The sequence below is a fragment of the Trachurus japonicus genome, chromosome 17 (assembly GCF_045865225.1).
Source record: "Trachurus japonicus isolate A0001 chromosome 17, Traja_1.0".
NCBI lineage: Eukaryota > Metazoa > Chordata > Actinopteri > Carangiformes > Carangidae > Trachurus > Trachurus japonicus.
Genome location: NC_140923.1, coordinates 34,380,769 through 34,402,679, shown reverse-complemented (window position 1 = coordinate 34,402,679; position 21,911 = coordinate 34,380,769). Strand labels below are relative to the sequence as shown.

The window sequence follows — 21,911 nt, the reverse complement described above, 5'->3', positions numbered from 1 at the left end:
ACATGTGGGATAATGGGGGTGTGGTTAAAAAGGGCCATGAATTGGTAATGGAGCAAAAAAAAAGAAAAAAAAAAGCAAGTTGCTGGTTGCTCTTGGTAGTAAGCTATTACTATATAGAAATCTGCATTTATTCCTAAATCCTGTGCTTCACAAGTCACACAGGGGACTTAAAGTAGTGATACTGCTGTGAGTGCCTTTAAATTAAATCAAACATGCGAGAATATATCCCTTATGATGTCGTTATTATCGGTTTCACTGTATTATCCAGGGATTTGGTGGTGCAATGTAATGTATCGTGGTTTAAATCCTGTTTCAGATGCTTTTTCATGTCGACAAGAACAAGATTCAAAACGAGGTGCTGAAAATTGTAATTTCTTGCCATGAACATATGGATGGAAAATGTGAATGTTTACCCAACGTGTAGCAGCATCTGTTCAGAGAAGCTGGTTGAACATCATTGTACACAGGTAGTTCAGCTGCATGTGTGTGACTATAGGTCTGTTGGATTAATGTTTTGCTAGGTTAAGGTTGAGGGTTAAGTCCTGCTGTTTTTCTCCCTAGCAAGGATATACAGTATATAGGTCTATATATTGTATACTGTATAAAGATATTACAGACTTGCTCGCTGAGACTCATTTTACCATACGCACGCACCGTTGGTTTTTTCCATGCTGTACATGTCACACTTACTTCCCTGACATGCCATAGCTGCGTTCATTTGCTGTACATTGGTTACTGTTACATTCCTTTTTATTAGCCTACTTATCACTACTGGTCTATTCTTTACATCAATGCTGCAACTAACACTGGTTTTCATTATTAATTCAATTTACTGATTCTATATTTTATATATTTCCTCCATATGAAATTGTCTCTTGATCTATAAATTACAGTACTAGAAACTACATGTCTTAAGTCCTTAGATTGTTTGTTGATGTTGTAAAAGCCGTGTTAATTAACATGTGAGATAAAAAAAAGTGACCAATCCTCACAACTAAGAAGTTGCAACAGTTATTTCCTCGCAAAACAAGTCCAACCATTAATCACTTATAAAAATAGTCCTAGATGTGTAATTGACTCATTGTTTCCACTCTACTGTACATTCACTTAACTTTAAAGTCGTTTATGCACAAGCTGCTGTTTGCACTGTCTGATTAGATGCTAAACTGGTACTCTGTGTTTGCAGTGACAGTAAAGTTGAATCTAATCTTGCAGAATAGCTACACCTCTGTGATCATATGAGATAATTCTACAGAACACTTATTTAAAACAATCAAATTACTGTGATCAAAGATGCTTTTCTTATAATAATGATTCCTTTTGCATTTGTTTATCCATATCATTTTTGGAGTCACTTGGTTAAGACAAATCTAATTTCTGCCTCATTATTTTTGTATTGTTTTATAATTAAACCAGGTTCAAACCACTGCCTGCAAAACTGAAAATCTGAGAAAAAACTTTCTTCTTAATATGACATGTTTTCTTATTGATAATGAGCGACCTTGCTCAATTTGCATTCCTGTGCTGATTAAACAGCAGGGAATCTTGGTTTCAGAGTGGTGAAACTTGGATTATTAAAGTCTATAAACACAGCAGCACTTCTCCGCGCTTTCACACGTGCACGGGGATCTGAACGCACATAAGGGTTTTAAATATTGGCCTTAATGCGATCTGTCATAATTAGCAGTGGGGGATCCAGTCCGCGTGCCGCTGCCGATCCGCTCCAGGTTTTGCGTGCCGCTCTTCACAGCCAGCTGCTGCAGAGCAGGGGACCGGTGCGCCGTTCCTCCTCGCCTTGTTTGCCTCCAGTCCGGCTGAAGCTCCGACTGTCTGCACGGCGTGTGGATGAGGCGCAGAGGGAACAACCAGGAGCGCACCGAAAGCCAGACTAAAGAAGTCATTTTATCCCTCTCCTGGCTGCATCTGCGCACCGAGCCGCAGGAGGCTTCCGAACAGACTTGACAGTGTGGGGGAGACGTGCTCGGAGTTTTCATTTTGTAACGACACTGGGGCGCATCTCGTCTCCTTGAAGTGATCCTGTTTTTTTTTTTTTTTTTTTTTAATGCGGTCTCTCTCCGTGTAGCGCTCCCGTCGGAAGGAGCCTGGGTGCACGCACGAGAGGAGGAAAAAAGGGGGGCAAGTAACGACTATTACTTTTGAGCAGATCCCCTCACCATGGAGCTACTCGTCCGGTGTCGGACGTACTGGCTTGAAGAGGAGCAGATACCTGCCACCATCTGTCCGCTGTGAAGAAAGTGGAGCATGCAGCCGAGCCCCAGCCGTCTTTGTGCGACCCGCCGCTTAGTTTCTGGGGGCCTCTTCTTCTGAAAAAGGAGAGCAGAGGAGGGGGGCTCCTGGTGTTGATCTGAAATTCACACTCCACGCCGGGATCCATACAGGCTATTTTGGCACGGCGCACCACTGTAAGTAGCCTTTAAAAGCGGATGTTTTGAGTCTTTCAAGGGAGATGCTGGGTTATGCCTCACTGAATCAATACCATTTATTTACACTCCCAGGATAGGATAAGGCAAATGTCAGAAAACGGGCCCACGGGCTCCTCCACCAGTTTTAAACTGTTGAGACCAGATCAATACATATAGCCTTTAGTACATGGTGTTATTTTGTGGTGTCTGGAGCCCCTAGACTTTTAATTTAAATGAAGTTGCCTGGCCGAAGGATCATCCCAATGTGGATTTGAGTTATTCTACCTGCATATAATTCAAATTAAAAACCCCACTAAAGGATGTAGTTTCTACCACGGGACAAATTTGGTGAAAATTCTTCCATGAAGCTGTTTGAATATTATACAAATGACAGTATTGTTCCATTTCAAGATGTAGACCATGACAAAGCAGGTCCTGAATAAGAATCAAAAGCCTGTAGAAACCAATTGGGAGTTGATTTATAAGATATTCAGCAATGATCCTCAGCGTGATAACATGGTGAAAAAACAAGAGCTCACACAAACATCTCCACCCAGTCCAGGACAGGAGCTAAGTAGTTGGATGTCAGTTACTGTCTCCATTTACTTCTCCATTTTGCGGCTATAAAATAAGATCATTTCACAGGGCATGTATAATTCACAGACCCTAGCCAGCCATGTGTGATGATGGGACATACACACACACACACACACACATTGAGTTTTTACAGGCTAAAGGAACCATATCTCATTCTCACGTGAAGCTTTTAGAGATAGGGCCACATACACTTCAGTAAGAAACCCCAGGAGAGCACGGCTGTGGTTGACTGGAATATCAAGGTTAAATAACATTTACACATAATCCATACCGTTAAAGCCAAATCGTGATAGTGCTGCAACATTATATAAGTCATACTGACAAGTTAGGAAACTGAGAGCTTCCTTGGCATATACTTATATAACAGGATTCGTGCAGAGAAGTATGGATGGTGACTTTTCAAATCCAGTTTTCAGTCATCTGAGCGAACCCACAAGACAGAGAAATGTAATATTATAAAATGGCGTATGTTCAGTGTGAGAAATTGTCTTGCCACCAGATGAATTGAAACATATTGTGGCCATGGTGGATAAGTTTTTGTGTCACGCCACCCTTTTTTTTGGAACACCAGACAAAAAGTCTCCACCCTTCCAATTGGCTGCAATGGGATGTTTCACTGGTGCATGTAGATGTTGCACTTTGAATATCCTGCATTTCAGCTCGGCCCGTCTCTCGAAAAACAAAATGCTGGGACAGAGGATGGTAGGAATTCAAAGAAAGAGAGAGAGAAACGGGGGAGGAGGAGGGGTGTGCCTCAACCCTCCACCCTCTCTCTCTCTCTCTCTCTGTACCTCCACCACTCCTTCTCTCGCTGGCCCCCAGACGTGCTGGTTTGGTCCATTTGTCTGTGTTGTCTTGGGAGGAAGTGCCATCTCATCTCACATTGCGCAAATGGTTTCAATGCATGCTAGTGTGAATTCTAGCGGGTTTTTGTAACTGCCAATTTCCATATCAAAGTGTCTGCATTTCAATAGGGAGAACTTGAGCTACCAGCCCCCTTCCTCTAAGCAGTTTTGTTCTGATGGAGTGCTGCTGCCGCTGCTTGCTGGTGGTAGAGGCTACTCACAGAATTGCTGGACACTGCAGTTGGTTATGTGTGTGTGTATGTGTGAGAGAAGCAAGTGTTTTTGTTGGAAGCAGATTTAGTGTGGACTGGGAGAATTTGTTGGCCATTATCTAACACCAAAAGCCGTGTATTTAGTGGAAATGTTGGACGCCGTTCAGAGACGCGGTCATGTTAAAAAAGATTTCATCTGTTAAAACATTTCCTTCATATATTTTTTTTCCCTTGGCGCAAGCATAAAACATCAATAGAGGCTTCTATCTTATTTTCAGGAAGAAAGACGACCCTCTCTAGTGACTGTGGCGAGAAAAAAAGAGGCATAGATAAGTCGTTGAAAATCTATTTACACATTTTGACTGGTATTTTGGCTGCAGCAGTCTACATCTGAAATTCCCCTAAAATGAACTTGTTTTCACATGCTTTCCTGTAACATAAACGGTTTAATTCCACACTCAGTGAGTGCAGATGCAGAGCATTCAGGCTTTGTGACAGGCTCTGAGCACCTAGTGGTGTCTGATTGTTTTTCTGTCGCAGAGATAATATTTATTTCCCATTCTGTGCAGCTGTTGTTTGGCAGAGAAAGAATGTGTCAAGATGGTGCTTTTTTATTTTGATGGATCCCTTCTTTTTGTGTATCTCCTCTTTATCTTGCGATACATGACCTAATGTTCTCTGCAATCTGAGGTCATTTTGATAGATGAGAATAAACACTTGTATGCATTTTCAACCAGCACAAAGAGAAACAAAAAAGGCGCTTTCTTGTCTTTGTGCGTGCCCTTACTTTGAAAATAAGATCAGCATAGGTTAATAGCGAAAGAAAGTGCAGCGTGTGAGATGTTATTACACGGCGACAGGGAATTTAAATGCCATTGGGTGCGCAGCAGGGGCCAGTGGCCCCCTCACGGTCATCCTGCTCCTGGGTAATAACATGTACCAACTGCTCCACAACCTGCAAGAGAAAACAGAGCTTGTTCCTTCCTTTTCTTCTCTTTGTTGGGACAAAATAACACCACAACACTTATAAGGGGAAGAACTGGGAGGACAGGTTTCAGTGTTGGACCTGGAGAGCTGGAAGGAGAGAAATAAAATAAAAAAGAAGAAGCAGGACCTCACCTGCCATCTTCACTCACAGTGGACGGGTTTGACAGCTGTCTTGTTCAGTTCCTGTGACATGCTTGCTGTGAAAAGTTGAACAAACGAAGGGGGAGAGGGAGTGATTCATAATGGTAGAGGGGGCTGTTCTGATTGGACTGGTCTTAGAGAGGAAATAGTCTCAATTTGTGATATTTAGTGCATGTTCAGATGACTCTTATTTTCCCGTTATATTGACTTAACATCAGTTCACTACTACTCCTGCCAGCAAGTTTTCCCATGTTTCTCACAATGACTTCTGACAAAGGCCCAAAGAACAGGGCTTTGTGCGTCATATATGTGTGGGAGGGGCAGGGCAGGAGCGATAGAAAGCAGACAAGAAAAAAAAGAGAAAAAAAAAGCAAGTGTAGTAACTTTGTTGAGTCAAGAAAAAGTGAGAGTGGAAGCCATGCTGTGGTGTGCTGAGCCCAGCCTGGTTGCTCAAATTATTAAAAGGCTGCTGAGGAGGAGAGGTACATGCATTCAGCTCTGTTGAGGCAGCTATCGGAGGAGAAATTGGCATCGGTGCTCTCTCTCTCTCTCTCTTTCTCCCTCTAAGATGGATTTCTTCCTGGGTAAGTGTTGCTGCAAAATGGTCTGGAGTCTGGAAAGCAGTGTCTGATGCTGAGGGGGCTGACACCGAACCTGACATTTAGCGGTGATGAGGCCTCAAAAAGAAGGAGAAAAAAAGTCTGTTTTTCACATTTGGCCTGTTTGGAACTAAGAAGAAGAAGAGGAAGAAGTGGTAGGAGAAGTGGGGAGTGGATTAAAAAAAAAAAGGAAAGGGCATTTTGTTTATTTAACAAAGTGCTTTTGGGTGAGTTTCTCATTTAACTGCAAAAGCCCATCATAACCATTTTGTGGCTTGCCTCAAAAATAAAGAGACAGATGACTGGAACGAATGATTATGCGTTAGGGTAGTTAACCCGATGGATGGATATATGGTCTCGCTCCTTTTCACTGAGAAAATACATCTGAGGGAGAAATATTCTCTCCCATACTACCACCTCCTGCGCTCTAAATGACAGTTAACTTTCCCCCACTGGTTTGAAATGGATGTTTAATCATCAACAGAGGCTTGGAGCTTAGGTCTAGCAGTCACGCTGGCTCTATATACACTCGCCGCCGAGCCTGCGCTGAGAAAGCTACCCCCTCGGTGTTGTTTAAGGACTCGCCGCTCAGAAAGAGAGGCTGGTTCTTGAGTGATGGATCATCAGAGGTCTCTTTGTGGTGTGTGTTAACCCTTCGGTGCGCGCAGGTCTCTCCCGGTTGGGGAGCCGTCGGCGGTGTGTGATGGATGTGTCCCGGGTCTTTAGGCTCCATATATCAGAAGATTAGCACTGACCTGTGAGTTGTCTGTGCCGCCCTCGGAGCTTCTTCTCCAACACTGGATGACATTAGCATATGAGGACACTGCTCTGTCTCAAGGGGATACTAAGATAGTGTGCTTTATTTGGTTCTGTCACACTACAGGTCGCAGGAAGTGTGCAGATTAAAGGCTGAGGGCTTTGTGTTGGCATTAGATATATCTGACAGGTCATCTGTCTTCCACTGAGGAAATGCTTCCCTCTTCTTCAGATTCCTAAATTGTATCATATAATTATCCGAGAAATTGAGGTTCAGGCCATGCTTCACCGCAGAAAACATCTCCCTGTCCTCCTTCATGGTATTCATGAATTATATGAAAATGTAAATTGCTTCGCCGTTGCGGTCTAACATTGTTTCTCATTTTGCACTGAAGAGAAAGAAAATGGCACAGGTGTAACCGCACCGCCATGTGATAGACAGCTGGAATTCTTCTATTAAAAGCTTTCACATGAACAGCACAGGCACATTTGCTTCTTGAGAAACTAGTTATTCACTGTAGTGAAAGGCTAAATTAAATATTTTTTGAGGTTCTTTCATTAACTTCACTTTTGCTGCAGCCTCTCGTAAATGATCATAAAAATCCCTCCACACTCCAGAGTGCCTCTTCTCTCTCCAACATTTAAATGTCACCTCCCACACTATTGCTGGCACTTGTTGTTGATGTTGTCTTCATGTATAGAAACAATAAGCTACTTTTAAAGACAATTTTCAAGGGTGCTCGTCACCTGTAGTCTGCCAGCTCTTTGTCTGCCATATCTAATGGCTATTTGATGCCCTACTTGGTGTCACTTGGTGTCGTGTGATGAAGCCAATGTGTTTTCAAGGTGAGGAGATATTGTCAAAGCCCTTGAACGTTCCCAGGGCCCTTTGATTGGCAGGCGTTGTCACAGAAGATGAGAAGCGGTGGGAGTCACACAGCAAAGAGAATCTATTACCTAGGATGGCGAGGCATGCTTTCACAATGTGTCAGTGCAGTCAGCCATCTTGCTCTCTCTCTCTGTCTGTGGAATAGTCTCTCCGCGGCGCAATGAGGGAGCAGCTTTCAACTTTAATTTTTGTGGCTGCCATATGTGCTGTTATTGATGTTTTATACTCGGGTTTCATTCAATGATGAATTGTTGTGTAAAAGCACAAAAAAAACAAACATTTAAGTGTTCATCAGTGGCAGTGTGTAATCCATTTTCTGATTGCTGGCAGTCAACATGAAAAACCAACAAACCCAAACAAAACAAAAAAACAAGGTAAATGGCATCCTTGAACAAGCAACGTACAACTAGAAAATTCAGCATTGGCCTTTTCTTGTGGCGTTGATGCTGATTTCCTCCATTTCAAAAGGCTCCTTAATACACAGAGAGGGGGCTGCAGGCTCTTTGAGCTGCACTGAGAGAAGGAACTTGTTGTTGATCAGCCAAGCAAATCAGATCTTGATATTTGAAGAGTGGAGTTGTGATTGCTAATCACTTCACTGCTGAGTTTTAATTAGGAGACTCATAAGCATTCTGTCATTTCTCAGCAGAACACAGTCAAGCATCAGATGTACTTAAGAGAACAAATAATTTGTTTTTTTCTTAGCAGTTGTGGCTACAAAAACAAGCACAGGTGCCTTTGTTGTACAATGAACCTGTATGTTCTTATGGAAAGTAATATTTCACTATTGCTTGGAGGGAATGTCTTCTAATTTGGCAGAAATGTTCACAAATGACCTGATTAGGTCGTTGTAGTCAGAGGTCAAAGGTCAAGGTCCCATTTTTGTGAAGGCGACATCGTCTGAGGAACGTCTGAGGAACCTGACAACTTTCACAAGTGTCTTAATAGGATGAAATCAGGAAGTCATGATTTTCTAAATCCGAAAAAGGTCAAAGGTCATCTTCACTGTGGCATCACAATGTTCTCCAACTACTCAATACCTTTTTGTAAATTGCAGTGTAGCCTTCTCTGTAAGCATACATTTAGATAGACATGATGTACCTGGTATTGTAGGCATAATTCTTGTTTATCTTGCATTGATTGAAAATATAGCAGCATGACTGTATTTCATATGAGCTCATGTACTTTACACATCATCTTAAATCATATCTTGACCTTATTAAGGGATAAAAAAAAAAGATTTATTTGGAGCACAGCAGCAATGCACTGAGACATTTTGTGTTTATCCCCGCAGAAAGCCTGAATCTAATCTTCAACTATTTTCTCGGAGATGGTGCTATAGATTGGACTGGGCTTATTTTCAATGGGTAGGTGTCTGTCCTGTGCTCCTAAGACCTTTGTTAGGACATTTTAATTACACCAGAGCTGGGTGTAATTGATCTAGGCTTAGAGGGATTTCACTGTCAATGAGAATGAGCCTGGGCGTTAATACAGCCGAGCAAACGCTTCCACCTCTGTTCTGCAGTCACACACACATACACACACACACACTGACACTCACAGAGGGCTGCTGGAAATGAGAGGAGATGTGTCTTCTCATTGCCTGTCCCTTAATTCAGTCAGGCGTCTGTCTTTTGTGTGTTATGGTTAAATCAGCCTCGCAGGGCCGGATGACACAGTGGCGGCGCAGACGAGTTTTCCAGTCAGCCTCCACTTTAACATATCTGTTGCCAACATTGTTGCCACCTGGAGTGTCCTCTTACGGCGCACTTTCTTCATGGTTCCATGTTGTCACCCACAATCTTTAAAATTTTATAAGGCTGTTAGATAATGCTTCCCGAAGAGGGTGAATTATTGATGGTCTTGTTCGTATGAGTGGGACAGGGCAGGCTTTTAACTCTCTGAGCTGCCGGGTCTCTTATCCGGTAACTAAGGGACACCGCACAAACACCCAAAGGAATGATGTACTGGAGGAGGAAAAAAAACAGAGACAGGGGGCTGAAAATAAAATAAAAGAAGCATGCATCCTTTACCCTACTGTTGGGCTCAGCCACAACACATGAGAAGCAGAGAAAAGCATTGCATCTACAGAAGGCTCCTCTCTGCTTTTGAAGCACTGAGAAGTGGTATATGGTGGCTGTGTATTTGGTGCTTACATTTGTTGTTTTTATATGGGAGCGCACGTACCACTCTGGCTCGTCTATTTTAATATTTTGTCGCAACAAATGTTTCAAGTTAGGTGCTTTTATTGAAACAGGATGCGCAGACAGTGATGTGATGTGATGTGACGTGACGTGAAGCTGTCAGGTGGAGAACAAAATAAGTTATTTTGTTTGAGTTTGAGTAAACAATTAAACTATGTAGCCACTCCAGCTGAAACGATTAGTTGATTAATTGAGTAGTTGATAGAAGGGAAATGAATTTGCAACCACTTTCTGGTAAGAGCGCCATCCACTCACTGTGGTGTCTGGATGGGTTTTCTCTGTTTTATGGTGCTGAATATCTGTGAGGTTTGGACTGATGGTCCGTCCAACTAATGAAAAAGACCAATAAAACAACAAGAAGGGCACATGGGCTCATGTTTTATAGACCAAACTATTGATCAGGGTATTGTAAGAATGGATGATGGAGGTGGAGCTGAAGCCTGTGTATTGTTATATCTTTGCAGAAACAGTATTTATGACTGTTTCTTGGAAGCAGAAACCACACAACTGTTTTTAAAAGGGAGAAAGAGGTCTGAACTGCTCCTTTGACCCTGAATGACAAACTGTGTAATATGCTGCAGACGCCTCATGATTGTGTGTGTGTTGTGTGTCTCTCGTCTGTTGCACTCATAGCTGCATTTCAGTAATAGCCGTCCGTAACTGCTAAATACACCCGTGCACGCCGACAGCTGTCCTTATTCCTATGGCGGGCACTTTCGTCATTGTCCCAGTTCATTCTCTATGCACTTGCAAGGCCCTCCAGTTTGCATTACAATGGAACGAGCAGAGCAAACTCATGGAAATACTGGTAAGGCGTATAATTTGGCACACCGTATTGTCCCTTAAGAGACATTTTAGATTCCATTTTAACATTGATTTAGAGATGTGGACGTTATTAGCACCCAAATGATTCAACTTTTCTCACAATCTCATTGGTTGGAACGTTAAAACCATTAAATCTTGTCAGACTTCCACGATTGATGCCGTTTTTTATAAACATATCTGAATGTTTAGAGATTATTTTGTGTAACTGTGTAATATGTCTGCTCATTTTGACTTGCTATGGCTCAGGGTCCCTGTGGATGAGTCTATCTGCCGTAAATGAGGAGACATTTCAGAACCACTGGAAAAATCTGCAGTGGTCTATCTTTGAAAATGAAAATGAAGAGGTTTACAGCTGAATCAGGGGCAGTAACTCTTAAATAATAACCACGAGAGTGTGTTGGGGAAGACAGGAAAAGAACAGGAAAGGAATTATGTACAAAGAAACAAGAAAAACAAGTCCAGCCAGCTCCCATTTCCCACAAGAAATGCTGCAGATTGATGCCTGTGTTTTGGTCTCCAAAGGAACAGACAGAGTGTGTGGATAAATTAATAGAAATCAACACTGAGAAGAAATGACTTTGAATTGAAAACAAGCACGAAACCCACCCAGGCCTACAGCGGCTGTGTGCATATTAAGTCCATGGCTCATTTCCAACTCAATACAGCCAAATGGTAGAGCCGGGCAATATGGCTAAAAGATATTAGCTTGATATTTTAAGCCGCAGTGAAATACTGCATCTCCAGAGAAGGATTTTTTCTAATCAGTGCAGTAATTCAGAATAATCAGTCTGGAATAAACACTGTATTTGTGTGATGTGACCAGACTTGCACAGTATCAACATGAAGTATTTTTAATTATGTTTCAGATAAATAGATTTTTTTTAAAAAGAAAAGAAAATCATAATCAGGTTCAGCTGTCCTTTTTTGTAATTATAGTAGTCTACCTGGAGAACCTTCATGAACTTAATACTGTTTTGCAGCTATCTCTGAAACATTCACAGAATATTTTTACTACTAATTCCAAACACACACACACACACACACACACACACACACACAGTGAACAGGTTATCGAACACCTTATTTTCTATTTTGCTCTTTCTTTAATAATAAATTTAACACATTTTCAGTTGCGTCCACGGTTAATAATATCTAGTGAAATCAGTTATGCGCCAGCTTCAAAAGAGGCTAATCATCTTATTTTAGTCTGAAATCATGAACAGTCATCACTTGAAACGCTGCTCATTGGCCACAGAAGCTAAAGTAATTGGGAACAGTCTGACAGTCACACCGTCTGCATTTGTGTTGTGCAGACAGAATAGAAACCCTTTTTAAAGCTGCTGCACTAATCAATATTTTAATGTAACAGTGGTTCAGATGAGTAGTTGTAATGTGAAAGGGGTCGTGCATGATGATGAAGCTTAATCATTCAAATCTGCTCTGTTCTGTGAAACGTCTAAGTGTCTAGCAACTTTGCTGTTTGGGTTCATTTCACAGTTCTCACTGTGTCATTTTGCGCAGTTTTTTTGTTGTTGTTGTGATGAACTGACTTTACACAACCTGCTCAGCACCAAACAGCACACACACACAGTTTGCAAACAGCCGGTGAACATTGTGGATCCAGATAATTCCCCAAGGAGTTGGTAGAAACCAAACCAAAAAAAAGAAAAAGGTAAAAGAAGAGTCAGAAACAACAAATACTACTGCTTTACATCACAAACCTTCAACTGTAATAACGAGCGACTAGAGTATGAATTTTTCAGCATCCGACAGCTGGTACTATTTTGATGAGCTGAAAAAGTGTTAAAAGTTCAAACAAGAAGCGTGAGTGTGAATCAAAGCTCACTGACACACATACACATGAACATATGAGTATACCTGGTAAACACAATAAAACTCTGACCTCAGAAACATGAAAAAATAACATCCTCATCTAAATATTATGTTTTTATTCCAGAAAGTAGTTATTGATGATGGTGATGCCCTAAAGAGAGCTTTTATATGAGGCCGAGTCACAAACATGCAGAAGGTTACCTGATGTAAAAAGGAAAGGACTGAAAAATGGAAAAATAATTACAACTTTGAACGTTTCTCACCCTTTATCCTGATGCGTTTACCTGCAGTGAGAACCAGAAGATGTCTGTCGACTCCTGAAACGTGGCGGTGGGTCTGTAATAGTATTGGCAGCCATCTCGTGGGACTCATTAGGACCGACGATTACTCCACACGGTTTTGTAATGGTTGAGGTATATGAGGCAATTTCTACAGGACTACCGTAGCTGCACCAGGTGCTGCGGTGGTTTCATGAATTAAATGAAATTCCTGGTAAGGCCCCCCCCCTCCCGTCACCAGATCTAAACATCATTTAACATCATTGGAAATCCTGCAGAGTGGAGTGTGGTGTTGATTTCCACCTCCTGAACCACTCACATGACGAGAGACCGAACTTGTGTGAGAAAATTACACTCCTCAAGACTTTTCTCCACTAGCTCCTCCATCTGCTCATTAGCTTCCTGCTATTTATACAGTAAAAGATTTTAAAACCTCTTTATATACAGTTTCATACAGTGTTTTCATATGTCATGTTATGTGTGTTGCGTGGCTGCAAGATAGTGGCAATGATATAATGTATAGACTACACTGAATTATGGTGCATTCAAATACTGTTTCACAATGCAGTTTTACCCAAATTAGTGATTCTAATTAAGTTCAAATGAACATGTTTTATTGTGTTAGATTCAAAGCACAAAATGAAAACACAATTAATTTTCTTCATATCAGGGCTGCAAGTTATGATTATTTTCATCAGTTCAGTATTTACTGTATTTTTTTTTTTAATAATTGCAAAGTTATTTATTTCTAAAAATGTTGCTTGTCACAATCGTAAAAAGTTACCATCAGAATTTGGGAATGTCTCAAAATAGGAGAACAGTCTGATATCCTGAAATATTCAATTTACAATGATTTGAAACCGATTCTTACTTTGCAGAATGAAAAAAAGGGTAATATTGATTTTAAATGACTGAAATGAGGAATCATATCAATTTTTTTTTTTTACTAATCAATTAATCAACTAATTGATTCAATGCTAGACTATTATAGATTTGTTATATCATGATATTACAGAATTACCAGTGAAATACATAGCTAAAACAAATGGAGTTTGATACATTAGCCTTGCAGTAAATCCGACCTTCGTGAAGGTTACAGTGTTCAAGAGGGAATAATTCAGCTTCATGTCATCTAGGAGGCTATAGTTGAATAAGTGCTAGTCTACTGCTATCAGGGAAATATTCTTACTAATATTACTGCAGTGATTCCAGCTCTTGTGTGAAGTGATTTGTGACTGTGACCTTTTCGTTTTATGGCTTCCCACACTGAACTTGGGCTCACGTTACTTCACAAATTCTCATGCAAAAATCTCGATAGCTATCATGCTGCCTCTGAGGCCACATGACAGCCCTGAATTAAGGCGAATTAATGCATGTCAGTCACTTCAGACACTGAATGAATGGAGACCACACAAACCGTCCACAGTTGGAATGCAGCACCATTTGCTGATCATGCATAGGTAATGTGAAGCAGACCGGATTTTGGACAGTAAATACACTTTAAGTTGAACAAAACTTCAAACTAACACACTGCAGGGAGCCGAAACCAAGAGGATGAATGTATCAGTGTATGCGAGGGGAGCTGTGAAGTTGTCTGTGTGGCCATATAACTTTAAATAGTCTCTTAAAATCAACAGGAAAACGCACCGAGCATGAAGTGTAAATCCGCATGTCAGGAGAGGCACAGCAGCTTGTTTGGATGATGTGAAATATCTGCTTAACAGTTTATGTTCTTCTGATAAAAATAAAGTCTCGCTATATGTGACACAAGACACTTGGGTGACATAACAGCTGTGCGGCTGAAATACAAGCAGGCGACGTAGATGCCTATATTACTGGCAGATGTGGAAGAATCAAGGCTGGTGTTACACGTGTTTTATCCAAAGCTGATTTGAGTGAACCGAATCCTCGTGATCATTATTTAATAATGTGGCCTGTTAAATTGAAGAAAAGAACAAAAAAATTACAATGACCTTGAGCCCACGCTGACGAAGGCTTTCAAAGGCGTTTGCTCCAAAACCCAAAGATATTCATTTTCAGCTCAGATATTCATGCAAGACAAGAAAAAGCAGCAAAGTAGAATAAGAATTTAGTGATTAATCAATCATCAAAATAGTTTCTTATTAATTTGTGGTTGACTGACTTTTTTTTTTTGCTTTTTGCTTTTCATTTCAAGGGTAGTAATTAATCAATAATGATGAAATGTGCAAAAACTTCAAGGTAACTCTCATCAACTCTCACCTGGACTGATAAATATATAAGTAGCTACATGCCCCTGTAACCCTCCAGATTTATCGTTCTGTTAGTCCCCTCGAAGATTAATCGTGTTTCCTCAGTTTGCATATATTTTGAAGTGAAAACTTCGTGCTCTTTGCTTTTGGCAACAAATGTGTCACTTTGTCATTGTAGCACTATGTCAGGAGCCCAATTTGGATGGGATTAGTTTTTGCAGCGGGTGGAGATGGGGATGGGATGGGGTGGGGGACATAATCGAAAATGGGAGCATGTCTGTAAATTTTTAGCTCCCATCTGAATCTTGCCATGTCAGTAAGTTTGTGTGGATTTTAGCGGCCGGCCAAATCTGGGACCTCCCGTGCCGGACAGAAATTACCTCTGATAAACCCCTCAGCTAGTCCCATCCGAAATGACAACCCTGAGATAGTTTGCAAATAATGTGTCATTTCCTTCAGGGTGGGGGAGAAGGACTCCACACACTTCTCTGGCTCCAGCCCCAAACTGAGATCACTGCGGTCCAGATGCAACATTTCTCCTCCTTTGCCGCTTTGTCATTGTTTAAACAAGTTGCTGTCAGTTGCGGAAATTATGTTTGATTGTTGTAATACATTTTTGTTTCGATGGCAGCACATGAATGGAGGTTCTGTAATGCTGGAGACTGATTACTCCGCTTTCTCCTCGCCTGCATGTTGTTCATTAACATCACAGATGTTACGTATTAGCAGTTACTTTACGTACATTATACTGAAAACTAATGCACTCTGAATGGGGCTATGCTGTGTAAAAATTTAACATGGTGTCAGTACAGTTTTCCCCAGGAGGTGTGAACATCAACACGTCTCCTGCTGGAAATGTGTTGAAGGGCTGAATGAATTAGTTGTGTGTGTGTGTAGGGGGGGGTGGGGGGGTTTGACGTTGCTAAGTCAATTATAATTTTTTTCCCTTATAAAAATTGTGCTCAAACAGTGGAGTGAGCTGGAGGTGAGCAGTGTGTGTGTTTGTGTGTGTGAATGAAGCGCATGCAGGGGAGTGCCAGATTTATGGGTGGCGGAGGTGAGTAGTGAAGCTTTCAGTAAATTTATGAAGAGACTGATTGAAAGGAAAAAGCTCTCTGTTTTTTGTGTCAGTGCGGAGCTGCTCTCTGTTCCTCTGCGGTGACCCTACTGCTTAACCAACTGCTCCGGGGTCAGCCTATTCATTTCAATGCCAAGCAGACATGGCTACTGAGCTCAAGAGCAGCCTGTAGCTGAACATAATTAAATGAAACGATACATGAGTCAGTTTTTCCCTTTCATATTATTATTGTTATTTCTTATTCTTAGCTCCATTTTGGCAGAAAAGATACTCATTGTAGAATCCAAAAGCATATCCATATGCATAGCCAGCCATTGTTTACATAATAAAGTCTGCTGAAAGTGATTAGTCGATTAATCAGGTGTGTGTCAGAGAAATAATCTCCAGCGGTTCTGACGACGTATTAGTCATTTAGATCAGCTATCAATATGCCAAACATGCAGCGTTTGCATCTTGTCAAACAGGAGCAGTAATGATGATGAAATAAGTAGCAGGCACAGACTCATCTGAACCACTCCAAAGCTGCATTTTCCTAAAAATCACAACGTGACTACTGATTGATGAACTAGACAGAGATAATAAGTGGAGAGGGGTTTTTTTTCAGGCAGATTCCATTATTCCGGTTGACAAGTGATTTCAGCTACGAACCTCGTCGGAAACATCCACTTTTACCCTTTTTTTGCGGGGGTCTGCTCCTCCACACAGCTCCTTTGAACACACCACCATCTCTTCATTTTGCTTGACACTAACCTGGTTGTTCAGCAGGGGTCTTCTTTGTTCTCTTCACTTAAATAAGCTTCTTTGCTCACCCCTCTCTGTTTCACTACGTCCATCTGCCCGCCGGCACTCTATCTTATCTACTGCCTCAATCATTTGGCTGAGAGCCGCTAAACACACGAACTGTTGTGCGCTCTCAACAAAATGGTGAAGCATTGCACCTTTCAGTTTTTCTGTTTGGGCTTTTTGAGCTGCGCTGAAGAACATTTCAGCTTAAAAGCGTTTCCTTTTCCAAGGTCCCCTTTTAATCTAGCGCCATTTATCCTAAAACATAAAAGCCGCAGCTGAAGTAACTTGAATTGGACTTCTGCATGTTTGAATGCCACAGGAACTCATTCCGACCCAGCCTCGAACAGAAGTTTTCTGATCTATTAAACACCTGTAAACAAATTATTTGTATTAAGCTTTGAATCAAGCAGTAATTATAATGAAACAAGTAACACACACTGGATTTTTGGAGCTAATCCAAAACTTAAAATCAGTGTAGCAGTAGAAACCTCCCAAAAATATTCCAGCAAACTGCAGCTGAAAAGATTAGTTGATTAACTTCTGTAGTCATTTAGCATAAAATGAATATACTTTTTTGTAATCAATTGTTCCAGCCATTTTTAAAGCAGCCAAAAAATGTCAAAAGAAAAAAGAAAAACACTTCTGAATATCATTGGACATTTAATGATGTTGCCTTGGACCCTGGGAAACTATTATAGACATTTTTCATTATTTTCACTTTTTTTTCTCTTTTGGACCAAACTGTTGAGAGTTGAGAAAATAATCATTAGATGAATCATTAGTTGCAGCCCTAAAGCAAACACTGCAGCAGACTGTACATGCAAAATGGAACAAAGCAGGTTTGGCTTTGGGATATCGCGTTGCTCTTAAAAGTTCAAACCACTTTTACTTCTAATCAAGATGAGCACTGATAAATCCAACATGTCCAAAAATAGCTAAATAGCCCAGAAATATAATATTTCACCATCATAGGAAACTAAACTAGACTAGAAAAAATTCACATTTGGTGGAAAAAGAAAAAAGTTGTAATCTTCAGCTGATCATCTAATCAGGTAATCAACAAATAGTTTCAGCTACAAAAACATTAGAAAAGCCTTCACTGTTTCAATGTGTGCAGCTGTAAACCACAGTTTATAGCCTTGTTATCCTAATAGTTGTATATCTTATCTCATCTCTGTTTCTGGCAGTTGATGGCAACTTCTCTACATCAGTGATGGAGCCAAGGAAATGACATCATGTCCCTGCAGGGGCTGAAAGCGCACCCCTGACAGGACTGTCATGACAAAAGAGTTTCTTGGGAACATCAGGGTGCACCGAGGACAGAAAGAAAAGTGTCTGCAGGCTGTGTTTTCTTAGTTCCTGTAGTTCCTGTCTCCCACTTCTTGCCCATCAACCATTTTCTGATGTTTGAAATTCCCCTCTCACATGTGCGTCTTTTTTTGTCCTGAATGTAGGGCATGGGGGCGGAGCTGAAAGTTCTCCAAATTAGTAGTTATTCAAAGAGTGGAAGACGAATCATTGTGTTGGCAAGATGCAGCTCAACAGAGCCAGATCTCTATTTCACTTGTAGGTTTTCAGCTTACACTTGGACTTGCGCATTAGTTTTGTTCCAGTCTTACTTGATATGTATGTATGCGCTCTTTATCTCTCTCTTCTCGGCGTTGACAATTGAAAATAAATTAACATTCCTGGGCTTTATTTTTGTCTTCTCTAAGCCTGTGGAGAAAACTTGGAGGCGAACCCAGGAGGTCAGGCCATACTCACAGGCTGTCAATCCTCCTCAGTGACCCCACCGCCCCTTTCTTTCTCCCCCTTCCATTCTTCTCCTCCTCTGCTCTCCCTCTCCCATCCATTTAGTCCCACCCGGCTTACAAACTCCCAAAACTCCCCCCTTCCTCTCACTCTCTCTTTCACCGGACTCCTCTCCAGCTTGTGAGTGAGGCAGACACAAGCTTTGTCAAAGGAGCCTCACATTCATTCAGCCGGCTGTTGCACACAGCCTTGTATTTCATGTTAAGACATGTGGGCTGTCTCCTTCTATCCATTTATTTTAATTATGTTTTAATTGCTTGCCGTCCTCTTTTAAATGCTTGCTTATTATTTCTATCAGGCTGATGTGAAAAATTTGCTGTGGACTGTGATTTTCTCCATTATCTTAACTGATGATAGATTTCTCTCCTTGGGTTTCCACTGTGTATGCATAGGAGACAAAAGAAAAACAGATGTTGTGGATGTTTGCATACCATTTTTCATTTCACTGGTGGGATTTTTTTTTGTCTTATTTCCAGAAAGATATACTGTTAATAGAAAGAGAAAACCAGGGGGAACATATATTCTTGTATTTTGGGGGAAAAAAAGGAGCTCAAGGCGCAGATGAAAATAAATAACTTGTAATTAGTCAGTGGTCTTCTGGTGTATGTTACACGTTTGAGCTCATTAGATTTGGTGTAGGTGGCGACAGTTATTCATAAGCGTGCACCCTTTTATTTTCTACACATCAGCCTCAGTAGAACATGATAATCATTATGTGAAAATCGTTGGCCGAGAAACAAGTAACCTCAATTCCCAGGCTTCAGGATTGGGGGGGGGGGGGGGGGTGCCTGGTGCAGATAACTCCTCAAAACAATCTGCGAGGGGTTAACGATGCCTCACTTACCTCTTCAAACCATTTTCTGCTTGAGAACATCTTAGCCCCCTCCCCAATGATCGTCCTCCGCCTCCCCCCCCTGTCCCCTGATGTGAAATTATGATTCATCTGTCAGTACTTGTGTAAAGCATCTTAATGTTAATCGCCTAATCCTTTTATCTCAAGTCCAGACCAATTCAGTGCAGAAATAGCACCAAACAAAACAGTGTTTTAGGAAGATGAGCATGGCTGTGTCCTCCACCAGCTTAAGAGAGAAAGGAGACATGTTACTCAGCGGGACGACGGCCGATCAGGAGAAAGAACCCCGGGGTGTTGAGGGCAAGACTGCATTCGTGAGGCCTGGCTGGCTCTCGCCCCTGGTGTCTGCAGGGGCTGAGTGGCTCAGAATGCCCAGCAGGCCAGAGCGGCTGGGGGATGTCCCCCCAACAGTTTCCAATCTCCTCCTGTCAAACACCATTATGGTTACCCCCATGGCCCCGGGCCTCATATTTGGAGATGATAAATGGCTGAGGAAGAAGTCACATGCGTCCCTGGAGATTTGGAGCTCTGCCCAATATTGAACTGGTGGCAGTGTTGTTGTTAGAAGACTTGAGTATAAGCTGTCTCACTACACGTGGGGTGAGACTTCCCGTGGAGCGGAGCAAGTATCCTCCAGTTTTGGTCTTATCTGATCTGGTTCGGCGCCACTGGAAAATAAACAAATGGAAGACAAATAAAACCACAATTCCTGTAAAAACCACCCAAGTTTAACTGATAAATTATAAGTTTGCTCTATGTGCGCCTCCTTGGCACGGACTGTGCTGCACAACTGGTCGGGCCAGGGTGACCTCAAATGAAAATAAATACTCTCAGGCTGCGTCAGGCTAGGTGGAGATCCAGTTGGGCTTTTTATTCAAGCGTTATGCCCTGAACAGGCATTGGTCATGTATAGAATCAATCCAAAAGCGACTTAAATTATTACTCAGTATGCTAATGTGAAAGCTTCCCATGTTTTGTGGGTTTTCATGTTGCCAAAAATATCCGACCACATTAGTGAGGCCCGGAGAGCGATCAGAGCTGACTGCTCTGCTGCTCAAATTTAGGTTCATTATAAAATAATCAGGGTGGTTGACGGGTGGCTGTGAAGGAGCAGCATACAGAAATGGGAAACATTCACTCTCCTCTGCAAAGCTACGGCTACCAAGTGACGGATCCTGTGTACAATGTGGCTACATATGTGTGTGTGTGTGTGCCTTAGGGAGATGTTGGATAGCAACCACAAGAGAATAAACAAGATACAATACGTGTGTGTGTGTTTATGTGTGTGTGTGTGTATGTATATGCTTGAGTGGGTGTGCTGATGCTTCCCCTGCTTGTGCGTCCACATCATGCAGGAGTGTGCATGTCCTTGGCCGTACCATTGTGCAGGCATGCATATGAGAGTTTGATGTGTGCATGTGTGTGTGTGTGTGTCTGTGTGTGTGTTTGTGTGTGGCATTTCACATGTGACACAACACATCCCTCCTCGGTGTTTGATTTTGGTAAGCAGCTTATCTGTCTGCTGTGTTAGTCTGTCTCAGGCTCTAACCTTTTGCTGCTTTTGCAGACAAAAGGACAGTGTTTTTGCCACCCCTTGATAAGGAAGGGAGACAAAAGTAGCTCACAAAGCAGTCGTGTCTCTAATGGCGTCCTATGTGAACGTGTTGCCGGAGCGACAAGCATTCTCCCGCCGGGATCTGGGGAGTAAATGGGGAAGGTGGAACAGGGAAGACTGGGAGAATGAGGCAGTGTAAACATTCAGTTGTAACACACCGCCGAGCGCTGAATAAGTACCGAGCGCCAGGCACGCTATCTCCTTTTGTTTGTCGGCGCCCCCCATAAACACCGGGGGAACAAAGTTTTGATATTTCTTTTTGAAAAATGCTTTTGTTTGCTCAATCAAAGAGCAGTCAGGAGCGTTTGTTTGTTGGGATGTTGAGATTTTGCACATGACTTCTTGTGTTGCGGTGCTCACTTGCAGGAGCCGGAGGGAAAAACTGCACCAACAATAGCAGAAGCTGTTGGTGATGCTAAATCATGACCATCCATGTCCTCCCATTTTTCACACTCTTTCCTTTTCTTTCTTTCAGATGAGAAGATGACTGCTGATGCTTCTCCAAGAACTACTGATCGTTGACATCGCTGCAGCTCTCCGCTCCCCTACCGCAACACGTTGAACGACTATTATTAGCCATCAGGCTCCTGGATTGTTTGCACACAGCGCACAATGGCCTCTGCACTGTGGAGGTGTCCAGTGTTTCACTGCCTCTTGCTCCTTCTTGTTTGCTTTCACTTCTCACAAGGTAGGTAACCATGGAGTTGTGTTGCAGAAAAGTAGTTTGTAATGTGATTTTGGTCAACTTTTCGAGAAGCCTCTTATTATTCTGCTGAAATGTGTTGAATTTATTAGCACACATTGTTGTGGCCGCATAAAAGGAGTGAAGAGCTGTTATGTAGCAAGGTTGCCAAGTTCTTCTTCAGTGGTTTTACCCTTGGAGTTTGAAAAATGTATTTCAAACACATTATGCCGAACTCATTGAATATTCCTGGCAATCCATGGAC

General features: G+C 41.8%; 1 protein-coding gene across 13 annotated transcripts in view; it reads left to right on the top strand.

Moving 5' to 3' along the window:
- Positions 1–21,911, top strand: part of adgrl2b.1 (adhesion G protein-coupled receptor L2b, tandem duplicate 1) — a 128,663-nt gene that overhangs the window by 44,524 nt on the left and 62,228 nt on the right. For 6 of the 13 annotated variants that reach the window (XM_085805543.1, XM_085805538.1, XM_085805541.1 and 3 more), the window contains exons 1-2: positions 1,802–2,423; positions 21,440–21,652. In XM_085805543.1, the coding sequence (XP_085661669.1) occupies positions 21,577–21,652 (76 nt within the window). In that variant the 5' untranslated portion in view covers positions 1,802–2,423; positions 21,440–21,576. Of the gene's footprint in view, positions 1–1,801; positions 2,424–5,552; positions 5,790–21,439; positions 21,653–21,911 lie in introns of those variants that run through there. The other 7 variants (XM_085805544.1, XM_085805539.1, XM_085805542.1 and 4 more) reach the window with 4 other exon arrangements.